At 38.7% G+C, this 13,949-nt stretch overlaps 1 protein-coding gene across 3 annotated transcripts in view; it reads right to left on the bottom strand.

The window, feature by feature from the left end:
• Positions 1-10,207, bottom strand: part of AGGF1 (angiogenic factor with G-patch and FHA domains 1) — a 32,221-nt gene extending 22,014 nt beyond the window's left edge. The window contains exons 1-4 of one of the 3 annotated variants that reach the window (XM_019728152.3): positions 9,620-10,207; positions 7,057-7,159; positions 2,282-2,490; positions 1,270-1,434 (exon numbers count right to left, since the gene is read on the bottom strand). In XM_019728152.3, coding sequence (XP_019583711.2) covers positions 1,270-1,434; positions 2,282-2,490; positions 7,057-7,159; positions 9,620-9,829 — 687 coding nt within the window. In that variant the 5' untranslated portion in view covers positions 9,830-10,207. Of the gene's footprint in view, positions 1-1,269; positions 1,435-2,281; positions 2,491-7,056; positions 7,176-9,619 lie in introns of all 3 variants that reach the window. The other 2 variants (XM_019728154.3, XM_074328809.2) reach the window with 2 other exon arrangements.
• Between the last annotated feature and the right edge of the window lie 3,742 nt (positions 10,208-13,949).

Here is a 13,949-nt window from a genome sequence, read left to right as displayed (position 1 = left end):
AAGGAAGCATTCTAATCTTTATTTCTAGTGACAACAGAACTTTCATAATTCATATCTTTTTAATCTGTTGTCTTTCACCCCAAAATATAGTTTCAAAATGTTTTGAATTTTATTTAATTAAAATAAAATGAAAACTAGCATAATAAAAATGGTAAAACAATAAATTCCCTAATTTACTGAGGCACATAACCTGCAGAATGTAACTAACCATTTGCAGAACAGATATCAGGAGGAAAGATACAGAAAGGAAGGTAGAAGAATGACAAAGACTAATGTTATATACTTGGACACTCTGTATTCTCCTAGAAACCAGATAAGTACTAGCTACTCTCTTTGGTAATAAAGAGTTTAAACATTAATTTTCTGAGGATTAACTAGCATTGTCAATTAGCCTATTCCTGTAAAAGAAAACCCTCTCTTTACAAAGGATTTACAAGGTTAACAATAGTTCCAGGAACGGGAATGGTGAACATCTGCTTCACTTTTGGGCACTATATTCTGTAATTCCTGAGGACCAGATCACATGCCTAGACCATGAAGGCTGAGGTATGTGGGTATGTGAGTTCTGTCATCATTGTCATCAAATCTTGAATAAAATCCAATTAAGTACCAGACTTCAACAGCCATAACACTGTATTATAAATCAAGAACTTAATTTTCTGGTTCTGTCCTCATCAGTGGTCCATTACATTTCTGATTCCACACTAATTACCTAGTTCTCACTGTTAACAGATTGATTTTTAAAAAGTGAAATGTTTAAAAGTCACAGAATATAAAACACTGACTAATAATAAACATGCTATTGAAAATTCAAGAAAAAGATTCCCTCTGTGGCCTCAAATGGATTCATAAAGTATTTAAAACAAACACAAAAAAAAACCTTACCCCAAGCCTAGAATTAACAATATCACTTTCTCATAAAGACTATGAAAAAAAATGTTAGGTTAGGTTATTAAACACTTTACAACAATGTAGTTAATTGTCTGCTTTTATTAATAAGTGCTCTAACATTTTTGTATGTTACTTTATGTATAAAAGATCAGACTTCTCTAAAATATTAATCTATAATAATCACAATTAACTTATTTAATTAAAAACCTAGAAGTGTAGCATCATAAGCTATTTTATAATTCTTTTATCAAATAGCTTTTATCAAACATAATTTTTAAATGTAGCATCTTGCTTTTCTTAATTCACCTTAGGTTTAAAATTTGGTATCAAGCAGCTAAATATAGAACCATACAGGATTAAAAGGTCTGAAATACTTACAGAATCATAATAGAAACCAGTGCTGTGGTCAAAATACAGTCCAGTATTCTCATCATAACTAAATCCAGTCTGTGACACAGCAGCTTCTGCTGCAGCTCTCAAACTTTCAGCTAATGATGAACCTTCTAAGGATGTATCTTCTATTGCTAATGCAGATGCTGGCTCCTAGGTAAGACACATTCACATCAAATAAGACAAAAACTTCCTTATATCAACTTAAAAGTTAGCAGAATTCGAAACAAATAGACTTGAAAGCTATTTTAAATGATAAGACTTTTATTTCTGCAATGGAAGGGATGGCCCATCAATTACAATTTGATCCATTTAAAAAAATATTTACTAGTGTATCAGTTAATTCAATTTTAACCCAGTTTTGAAGACACTAGTAGTGAGTGAGTATTACTCAAAAATAAATGCCTGATACCATAGGGAAGCAATCCACAAAATACAAATTCTGAAGTATTCCTCAAGGCAAACGATCTAGATTCTTCAATAATTATAAGTACTAAGGGAAAATATTTTTAGAAGAGAGAAGAAAAAGCTATAGATTATATGAGATACATTACAATATCAAACAGTTGCACTGTATGAACATTACTGGGATCCTGATTCGAACAAACTGTAGAAACAAATTTATAAAACATTCAGGGAAATTTGAACAGTGGCTGGATATATGACATAAAGAAAGCACTGAAAAATTTCTGGTGTGAACATGGTTATTGCGGTGGTGGTCCATAATTTTTTGGTTGAATCAAAATATACTGACAAATTTTCTTTGTTTTAGTTTATTTGCATCATTAAGTTTTGGGAACACACAAAGTAGGAAAAAATTACACATATGAACAAGTTCTAATATTTCTTAAAAACTGTACTAGTCACTGTATAATTATATGCAGAATATTTACAACCCTGGTATATATTTTGATGGAGCAGAGAAGTCAATTTGTCTGCATATTAACAATGAAGGGCAAGTTCTTGGGCATCAACTGTTTCATGTTAAACACTTCATTACCTGTGAATTTGAGGCAAAATGGTCCTCTTGTCCACATTCAACCTTTTCCGTTATATCAGTACCGGTGTAAGCATCACTTTCTACTTGTGACTGGTCTTTAGTAGGATTATAAGTAGAAGCTTCAATATCCTGATCTTGCTGAACAGAGAGTTCAGTCACTTTATTTGGAAGACTAATATCCTTATTATAGTACGTCTGATAATAATAATCTGTAGAAAAAACAAATAAGTGATATATTAGAAGTGTATAGAAAAAGGAATTAATTCCAAAACATTGGCACTGAACTAAGACAGCACACATTACAAATTTTTACAATTGTATTTATTAATAAATTAAAATTGATGGTGCAGATAAATCTGCAGATGCCAATATCTTTGATTCTAATGTCATTTTCAGTACCCTAGCTGTCAAGCTAAAAAGGATAAAAAAAAAAAAAACAGGCAGCAGATTTGGATTTTCCACAGCACGAGAAAAAAATGAAAACAGGTAGATAAGTTGTGTTCTATCAAAAAAAATATGAAATAGCAACTCTAAATAATTTCTAAGCATATACCTTAATATCATTGCATATCAAATGACAATGGAATAAAAACAACAGGTCAAGGGTTGATTTTTCTGTCAAATTTCTCTCGCGGTGCTGACTTTTTAAAAAATATACTATTATACAGATATGTAATGTTAATACTATTGCTATGTTTAGCTAGTTAGCTAAATTATGTACTAAATAAAACAAGGCAAAATGTAATGGGAAAAATCATTTCTTGTGATCCCTACTTATTAAAACTCAGTTGCTCAGTTTTTTTACCTCACAACATAATGCCACTGACGAGGTCATGGTCGTGGGCTCACAAATCCCACAAAGACCTAAGAGACTGGCATTGAACACAATGCTAAATGGAATGCATCAACAAGAAAACACACGCCCCACACAATATCAAAACTACAACTAAACTACAGAACACCAATCACTAAAATCGCCTCAAGTATAGCTGAACAATAGTATAACTAAGGATATACAGAAGTCATGTCAAGACTGGTAGGAGGGGTGGAGACGTGGAAAAGGCTGGTCCCACACCCATGTATGGTGGTAAAAAGTCAGGAGGGATACCTTAGCTGCAGAGGTCCCCCCTGAGAAACAAAGGGACCCAGCCCCACACCAGGTTCCCCAGCCCAGGATTCCAGTGTTGGGAAGAGAAATCCCCCTAACTTCTGGCTGGGAAAATAAGCGAAGATTGTGGCTGAAAGAGATGGAGGGCTGCTGGAGTCCCAGGGCCCATGCATGGCCTTACTGATGGACTCACTCTGAGCTCCTGCGTTGGGGCAGCGGCTCGAAAGGTGCCAAGGACATATGGGGAGGAACAGTATGGCCTCAGGACAAGTGCTGGGGGCAGCTTTCTCCCAGACAGAAGTGCTGGCAGAAGCCATTCTTCCTTTGTTGAGCCTCCCTCCCCACCCAGCCCACACATGCAGCACCACATGTGAGTCTCCATCAACCTGGCTAACACCGTTCTCTCTGTCCTGGTGACTACCTGAGACCCTGCCCCACCCAACTAGTGGGCCCACCCAAGCTGCTTCTAGCGGCTTGTCCATATAAATGGCCTGCCTTAAACCACACTACAGACTTTCCTAAAATCTATCAAAGGTTCAAAAACCTCAAACAAGCAGCATCTGGCCTCAGCATGCCCCATACCTCTTGCTAATCAGCCCCAAGCCTGGCATTAGCAGCAGCGGACCTCAGTTCACAGCTTAGCCTCTCCCAGGCACTTCCAAGCCCAGCACAAGTGGCAACCACCTGCAGGTCACTTAGTAGATCATACCAAGTGGCCATGGGCAGAGCACACGCAATGGCTGACACTGGGCTGCACCAGAGCCCCTCCCAGAGGCCCTTAAAACCAAAACACCCCATGGTCAGCTTCAAACCACACCAGAGCACCACCCAACCACCTCCACAAACGACACACCCAAAAGGCAGAACTGGCAGGCAGCAGAGCCCCAATAAAGTGAATCTTGCTCCATGGGGTCAGCCCCTGCACAACAGCTCCACTGGTTGTGAGCCAGTCCTCACAACCAATCAGACTGAGAGTCAATCCCTCCCACTGACATACAAACAGCAATCAAGTCTCAACTATAACAAGAAGGTATGTACAACCCACACAAGGAACACACCTGTAGCACCTGGCTCAGGTGACCAGGGAGACTGGGCTCCACAGGCAAGTAATAAATAAGGCCAGTCTATCAAGACCAGGAGGCATAGCAGCCCTACCTAATACATAGAAACAAACACTGGGAGGCAGCCAAAATGAGGAGACAAACATGTCCCAAATGAAAGAACAGAACAAAACTCCAGAAAAAGAACTAAACAAAATGGCAACAAGCAATCTACCAGATGCAGAGTTCTAAACACTGGCTATAAGGATGATCAATGAGCTCAGTGAGAACTTCAACAAAGGGATAGGAAATATAATAATGGAGATAAAAAACATAAAAAGGAACCAGTCAGAAATAAAGACTACAATACCTGAAGTGAAGAATACATCAGAGGGAATCAACAGTAGATTAGATGAAGCAGAGGATCGAATCAGCAATTTGGAAAGAAAGGTAGCAGGAAACACCCAGTCAGAGCAGCAAAAAGAAAAAAGAATCCAAAAAATTGAGGATAGTTTAAGGAGCCTCTGGGACAACACCGAGCATACTAATATTCACATCACAGGGGAACCAGAAGGAGAAGAGAGCAAGGAATTGAGAACCTATTTGAAGAAATAATGACTAAAAACTTTCCTAACCAGTCTATTTATTTTCCTAAATAGACATACAAATCCAAGAAGCACAGAGAGTCCCAAACAAGATGAACCCGAAGAGAAAAACACACCATAATAAAAATGCCAAAGTTTAAAGACAAAGACAGAATCTTAAAAACAGCAAGAGAAAAGCAGTTAGTTGCCTACAAGGGAACTTCCATAAGACTGTCAGCTGATTTCTCAACAGAAGCTTTGCAGGCCAGAAGGGACAGGCACAAAATCAAAGTGATGAAAAGCAAGAACCTACAACCAAGATTGCTCTACCCAGCAAAGCTATCATTTATAATCGAAGGACAGATAAAGAGCTCCCCAGACAAGAAAAAGGCTCAAGAGTTCATTATCGTGAACACACAATGTGATTTATAGATGATGTAATACAGACTTGTACACCTGAAAGCTATGTAACTTTACTAACAATTGTCACCCCAATAAACTTTAATTAAAAAAAAAGAACAACAACAAAAAAAAAAGGGTTCATTATCACCAAGCCAGCCAGTATTATAAGAAATGTTAAAGGAACTTCTTTAAGAACAAAAATAATCAAAAATATGAATAGTAAAACGGCAATAACTATATATGTAACTAAAATCATTTTAAATGTAAGTGGATTAAATGCTCCAGTCAAAAGACATAGGGTGGATGAATGGCTAAGAAAACAAGACCCTTACATATGCTGCCTACAAGAGACTCACTTCAGACTGAAAGACACACAGAGACTGAAAGTAAAGGGATGGAAAATGATATGTCATAAAAATGAAAATGAAAAATAAAAAAGCTGGAGTAGCAATACTTATACCAGACAAAATAGACTTTAGAGCAAAGGCTATATATAACAAGAGACAACGAAGGACCCAGTAATTCCACTTCTGGGTATTTATCCAAAGAAACCCGAAACACTAATTTGAAAAGACATACGCATCTATATGTTCATGGCAACATTATTTACAATAGCTAAGATGTGGAAACAAACTAAGTGTCCATGGATAAGCAAGCAGTGGTACATAAATACATGGAATATTACTCAGCCATAAAAAAAGAATGAAATCTTGCCATCTGCAACAAGATGGATCAACCCAGAGGTTATCACGCTGGGTGAAGTTAAGCCAGACAGAGAAAGACAAACACCCTATGATTTCACTTATACTGTATGGAATCTAAAAAAAAAAAACAAAATAAGTGAACAAACAAAACAGAAACAAACTCACAGATACAGAGAATTTTGATGGTTGCCAGATGGGGGGGATAGGGGGAACGGGTGAGAAGGGGAAGGCATTAAAAAGTACAAATTGGTAGTAACAAACTAGTCATGGACATGTAAAGTATAGCATAGGGAATATAGTCAATAATATTTTAATAACTATGTATGGTGTCTGATGGGTACTAGATATACCGAGGTGATCACTTTGAAGAGTTATGTAACTGTCTAATCACTATGTTGTACACCTAAAACCTAATATAATATTGTATGTCAACTGTAATTGAAAAATAGGAGAACTGACTCTGGGTGATAAACACACAATGTGATATACAGATGATGTATTACAGAATTGTACACTTGAAACCTATGTAACTTTACTAACCATTGTCACCCTAATAAACTTTAAAAAAAGAAAGAAAAATAAAACATTATTATTTTTTTTTAAACGGACCATTTCAATTTTTAAAAAAAAGAAAACATATGCCCCTGGGTCACAAGAAAGACCAGATGAGTAGATGGCTCACAGCATGACAAAAATTACTCAGTGAATGTGCCACTGAAAACATAGTAACAATACTATGTATTTATAGGAATGACAATACATTTCTACTTTCCCCTCAGAAGAGCAAATAGGAGTATCTGCAAACACCCAATCTAGAGAGAAGACAACATGATAACAGTTCTCCTTTATCTAGAGTTTTGTCTGTTTTAAAGAAAACTTCCCGTTAACATGATGTGAATGTGACAGTATTAGGATATCTCCACTATCAACTGAATACCTGAGATTGACCAAGGCGGGTGGTTCTCTGTTTGTACTTCTACATCAGACTTTTTACTATCTTCATTTCTCCCACAATGGAGTATTTTACTGAGCTCTTCTACCTGAAAAAAAACAAGGCTTTAGAGAAAAATAAATCACATAACAATCCAGTAATATACACACCATTCTCCTGAAATTACAATAGTTATTTTTCTCGGTAAAATTTTTAGAGAAGTATCAATAGCAGCTAGTTTCCTTTTCAGAAAAACAAAAAATCCTATAATTGACTTTCTTTCACCTTTTACATTTGCAGAGGGAGATGTTTTTATACTTACACTCTCTTGCTAAACCTCAAAATATCCCCTTCAAAAATCAGATTGACCAAATAGGACTTTGTGAACGGGAAGCTTTATTTCTAATAAATAAGAATGTTTTTATACTAATATTTTAATCAGTCGGCAGTTCTCCCTAAAGAATTATAAAAAAATTAATTCCCATGTGTTAAATTATCTAGTGTCATTCAGTGTCGTCCACCTGGAATTAACTATTCACTTAAATATACTAATACCACTCATATACTTTAAAATACTTTTTTCTTTAGTAGTCTTATGACTAAATAACTGCAGCAGAAGAAAATAGAGGGACTGCCTCAGAAGGGCATCTATCCTCCCTGTGCCTCAATGAATGCCAAAACCAGAGCAACAGAGTAGAACTACCCAGAGGTAGATGAAACAGCCCCTGTCAGACAGGACCTCAGTGTGACACTACTAAAAAATAAGATTCTCAATATTTCTTTAATGATACACAGAGCTTAAAAGGAAAAAGGTGGTAAGACTCATTATATACAGATTATCTCAGTTATCAGATATGCTGGTACAACCAGGGCTGGAACTAGGGTGAAGCAAGTAAGGCTCCTAGGGAGCAAATTTAAGGAGGCACTCAGTCTCAGCTTCCTCCAAATACAGGGTCTATTCTGAGAATGAGTACCCCCTTAAATTTTTCACCCCAGACTACTGATTACCTTGCCCTAGTGCTGGGTCTGCTACTAACCACTAGGTTCTGTGAACTAGATCATTTATTTAGTACCTGCTACCTGCTAGGCACTATACTTGGTGGTAATCTGGATAACATCTTATTAATTCTTAAACCACCTTACAAATTAGATGTCCTAATCCCTTTTACATGTGAGAAATCTGAAGAGATAACGTAACTGGCACAATGCTTTTCTTGCCTCCAAAGCCTACACATTTTATGTTTTTCTAACAGTTCACCCTCGATTCTCAACCCATTTTTTTTTCTGTTCCAGATAAAATACTATTTAGTAATTCCAGATGACAGTTAACAACCAAACTCCACCCACCACCAGGGGAAGCTGACTAGGAGAGTAAGGAGTTATTATCATCATAGTCAAGATTGTCTATGCATTTCAGTTTTCCATGTTAGACCACTAACACTAATAACCAAAATGCTGGCTCTTCAAAGATTAGTAAACTGTTTTCTTTTAGAATCTATATAGCAAGTACTTGAACAATCGGGGCATTATAAAAGGGTGTTTTAAAATGCTATCTATCATGCTCCCCTTCCCCCAAAATACTTTTACCAATATTTGTAGTCTCCTAACAATCCATGTATATTGTAGGTAGTCAAGAACTATTGAGTAAACAAACTCAAATTTTCTATAACTCTATACAATGGGCACACCAAGTCACTGCAACTCATCAGATATTTTCATAGATCATTTGATAAAAGCCTAACAGTTTGATGACGTTTTAGGGTTCAGCCTATACATGTGGCTTTAGGACTGATACCAATATACTGCAAAAGACTAAACAGTTTCATTGAAATTAATAGTTATGTGGAAATTAACTTGTCAGGAGACAGTGTAACTGTCCAACACATCAAGTCTGAAAAAATTATGTTCCTGTTTAAAATTTTAAAAAGTGACACTTTAAATTTTTGTCCTTAGTGTATTTGATAAAAATGAAATTAGCTGCTTAATGCCTCTAACAAAGTTATATCTTCCCTACTTCCACCAGAAAACTCAAGATGATAAACGCCCAGAATAACCACCTTACACTGTGTTCAACAGTTTGTAAAACTGTAAAAGTGTGTTCACATTTAATTTGATTTAACCTTCACCAGTGTAGTACTAGCCTTCTCATTTTATGGGCAACCGAGGCTCAGTATCAATTCATACATCTAGTGAGTCAAAGATGGGATTCTGACTCAAGTCCAGCGTTTTAACAAACTCAAAAGTGACCTAGAAATAGGATTAACGTGTCTACTGCCAATGGGACGTTACAAGTGAGAATGAAGACAACCTAAAATTCTGAAGTTCAACTCACACCACCTGTAACTTCTGCTCTCGCATTTATCTAAATCGAGTAACCCGAACTTTCAGGTGTGTTCCAAATGTACTTGGAATTACAATCGCACTGAACTTTCATTTCTTTCAAGTACTCTATAAATTGTAGAGTAGTTCTGGGCCCCTGCCAGGGAGCCCTTCCAATACTATCAGAGGCTTCGAAGGCCTCGTCCAGGGCGGGATGGGGCGCAGGGCTGCGAGCAGGCGGACCGCGCACCTGGGTGCGGAGCTCCTGGTTGTTGCTCTCGGCGCTCTGGTACAGACGCTCCGTGTGATGCAGCAGCTTCTCGATCTCCCGCACCTGCCGCTTGCAGCTCCGCAGCTCGTGTTCCAACTTCTCCACCTTGCGCCTCAACTGGGCCAGCTCCGACTCGGGAGAGGTGGGTGGCGATGGTGACAACGAAGGCGACGGCGCTTCGGAGGCCATGGGGTCCGGCGCAAGGCGGCCCGTGGGCGGGGAGGGACTGAGCTCAGACCGAGGCAGATGCAGGCGGGCCCTGAAGCCCCGGGAGCGCGCGGGCAGCGAGAGGCGGCCGCACACCCGCCCGGCCGCGGCGGCCCCTGGCCATGACGCCCAGAAGCTCACTGCCCGGTAGCCAGAGGAACTGCGGACAAGCAGCAAGGGGAAGGCGCCCCGCCCAATCGGCCCGGCTTTGAAACAGAAAAACTTTATTGGTAACTACCTGCCCCAGCGACCGAGACAACCGCAGGAGCGCTGCAGAAGTGGGAGGGCCGGAGAAGTCAGGGCCCCAAGTGCTCGGGCTGTTCCTGCTCTGTACCGGAAACGATGGCGTCGGCCGTGGGTGGGGCTGAGACCGAAAGGGAAGCGACGGGAAGCGGGAAAGGCCTCACGGTGCACATGCGCACTTCCCGGCGGCTGAGGGGCATCCTGTCCGTAAGGGTGTCGGAAAGTGGCTACCTGGAGAGTTGGCGTGATGGAGGAGGTCGCAGCCTCTGGTCTCAGCCTTGTGTCCTTACGAAGCATACTACCTACGTGACATCCTTCACAATTGATTTTGGTTTTGTAATATTTTTTCTTAGTTATTATTTTGTACCTCGGATTGTAATCATACCCCTTAGTTCACAGCACATCACCAACATTGGCCCATGAACAGCTAGCTCTTCTCTTTGGGGTTTTGGTTTGGTTTGGTTCGGTTTTTGTTTTACTGTGGCTCTACTACATCCCCATTCCTCAGTCCCATTACCTCCTTTCTGTCAATACGGGCACCTACTCTCACGTGTCTGATATATATGCCCTTGACTATAAATCCTTCTAAAATATGTTTCAGGTAGAGGTTGGCCGGTAACTCAGTTGGTTAGGTCGTGGTGCTGGTGGCACCAAGGTTGCCGGTTAGGTCCCTGCGTGGGCCACTGTGAGCTGCGCCCTCCTTAACACACGCACACACACACATTTACATAAATAGCATTTGGTTAAATGATGTTTTTAAAATTTATATATATTGCTATACATATAAATCTAAGTGCTGTGTAGTATTCCAGGTATATGTATTTGTTTCATATGTTTTATGATTTGGGCTTTTGAATCTTATTCGTGAAGTCTTCCCACCCTGAGTTATATTTTTTCTTTAACTTTATAATTTTACCTTTCACATTTCTCTATTCCAACTGGATGGTTTCAGACATATTTTTCCACATAATGACCTAGTTTTCTTTTTTTTTTCTTTTTTCTTTTTTTGTTAGGGAAGGTGCAGCGCACAGTGGCCCATGCGGGGTCGAACCAGCAACCTTGGTGCCACTGACACCACGCTCTAACCAACTGAGCTAACCAGCCACCACCGACCTAGTTTTCTTAAGACCATTCCCTTTACATTGCTTTGAAGTACCACTTTTATGATATATATATATATATAACTGCTTGAGCAACTACTGCTTGAGCGAACTATTGCTTGAGCAACATTGACCAGCATTTCCACTTGTATACATTTTACATTTTGTGGCACCCATAGTATATAGTATATACACATATATAAGGAGGTGCCAAAAGAGTGTATACACATTTTAAGAGATGTCTATGTATTACTTAGTAGTTCACCATCATCAGAAAGTGTCTGGATGTGCTCGCTTCGGCAGCACATATACTAAAATTAGAAAGTGTCTGGACGCTGATGGGAACCACTTTGAGCACCTCTTGTAATTGCAGAAGTCACATGTGAGTAGTAGTCATCTTTTGTTATCGGTATATATTGAGTATTACAATTTTAATACAGTTTTTCTTTCTTAAAATGTGTATACATTTTTTAGCACCCTCTGTATATAGGTCTTGTTTCTGAATGCTCTATTCTGGTCTGTTTGTGTATCAGTCTGCTCCCATGTAGAACCATTCTATTTTCATCACTTTGGTTTTGTAATATGTCTTAATATCTGGCAGAGCAAGTTCTCACTCTGCTTTTATTTTTCAAAATTGACTTATTCATAAACCTCTTTTTCCATATAAATGTTAGCATGAGTTTGTTGAGTTCCTCGAACGATTCAATGGAATTTTTATTAAGATTGCATTGAATGTCTAGATTTATTTGGGGAGAATTAACATAAAATTTTATGATGTTAAGATGTCCCATCCACATACATTTTTTTCCTCCATTTATTCATTCTTTTTTGTACTTTAACAGAGTTTTCGTACTTCTTCTGAAAGAGGCCTTGGGCATTCTTTCTAAGATTATTTCTTAAGCACTCATAGTTTTATTGTGAATGAAGTAATATTTTCTAGTATATTTGACAGAGAAAGAAAAGTTGAAGTGATGGATAGGTTTCTAGTTTGGTCAAAGGAGATAAGGACTATTGGAGAAGAGTATGTGGATGGAGGAGGGAGGGATGTTTTAGTTTTGATTTTGTTGATAATATTTAGTTTGAGGTGGCTACAAGACATCCATTATCGATGTTCAATAAGCAATGAGCATTCCAGAAGCCCGTCTGAAGCTTAGACAGAACCTAGCAGGTACTGTCTAAAGTGTAAAGTGTAAAGAACCACAAATGGCCCCAAGGGCTAAGGAGAGAAAGTAAATGAATGGATAGAGCAGTGAACAGCCACTACTGAGTTCTGGAGAACTGTGGAACCATGTGAGAGTGTGGACTCAATATTGTGGAGCTTCTGATTTTTCAAGAAAAGCCAGAAATTTGGATTTTTATGTGAAATCTCTGTTTAAAAACAATGGTTCAAATTAGAAAGATAATTTCTGTGACATCATCATTATATCCTCTTCACTGTACATGTGTGCTTCAGGTACTGCTCCAGTGTCTTCTCATTTTTACCATCACTGCTACTGCTAGCTTTGCCCCTCACATGGCATCTTTGTTTTCTAACTAGTCTCTTTCTTTCCTCTCTCTTTCCCCTTGATTTTATTATTTTGTTTGAAAGAGTTTCCCCACCCCCATATGTGTGTGTGTGTGTGTGTGTGTCTGTGTGTGTATAGTTTATTTATCACTAATCAATAATAGAGATATTTTCTTCCATGTAATAAGTTAACTGAGTCCTATGGCTAATTTTCAGTCCTTGGGTTATTATATCTAATAGATGATGTAGAAATCATTAATGCCCTCAAATCTTTATCTACCTTGTATCCAAATCCTTTGCCATGTGACTTTGTGGTTCCCTTCACTAAAGAGGCAGAATCTCTCCCCCTTTGAATCTGGGTTTGGCCATGTGATTTGCTTTGGCCAGTTGAGTTGCCAGAATAGTGGACCAGTTCCTAGACTAGGTCTCAAGAGGCCTTAGTATTTATGCTTGTTTTCTTGGATTCCTGCCATTTCCAAGAGAAGGACATACCCAGGCATGTCTACTTGTCTCAGAAGGATAAATGGCACATGGAACCCGTGTGTTACTGTGTATCTTCTAGATAAGATACTCCAGCTAAGCCAGCCTAGAGCAGAAGCCCCAGGAAACGCTCAGACAGTTAGCAATCCCAGTGGAAATCAGCCAGCCCCCCATCTCACCCAGACTTGGGAGAAATGATAAATAATGTATGTTGGAAGCCACTGCGTTTGGGGTTATTTTGTATGTAGCAATAACTGACTGATACTCAGCCTGATCTAGAGCCATTACAGGAGCCTGTGCGTTTCAGGCTGGAGTCCAAGTACCTACTGTGTTTCCCTGAAAATAAGACGTAGCTGACCATCACCTCTAATGCGTCTCTTGGAGCAAAAATTATTGTAAGACCTGGTCTTATATTATATTACATAAGCCCAAGTCTTATATTATCAGACCTAGTCTTATGTTAAAATAAGACCGGGTCTTACATTAATTTTTGCTCCAAAAGACGCATTAGAGCTGATGGTCTGGCTAGGCCTTATTTTTGGGGAAACACAGTAATATATTACTATATTCCATAACAGAGGAATATTGTCAATTAAATAGAATCTGATTTACATCCAATTTCTTTTAGAGTATCATCAATTTTATATTTAATGAACATTCACCTGGCATAATTTATGTTGGATACAATGGGTAGCCAACTCTCCAATCTGATCCTACAGTTTGATGTCACACAAGAATATCTGGGGAGTCATAGCATTTCAATAGTTCTGATTTA

The sequence above is a fragment of the Rhinolophus sinicus genome, chromosome 3, assembly GCF_057876585.1.
Source record: "Rhinolophus sinicus isolate RSI-liver-muscle chromosome 3, RSI-T2T, whole genome shotgun sequence".
NCBI lineage: Eukaryota > Metazoa > Chordata > Mammalia > Chiroptera > Rhinolophidae > Rhinolophus > Rhinolophus sinicus.
Note: the sequence above shows the minus strand (reverse complement) of the source record. Positions and strands in the feature narration are given on the sequence as shown.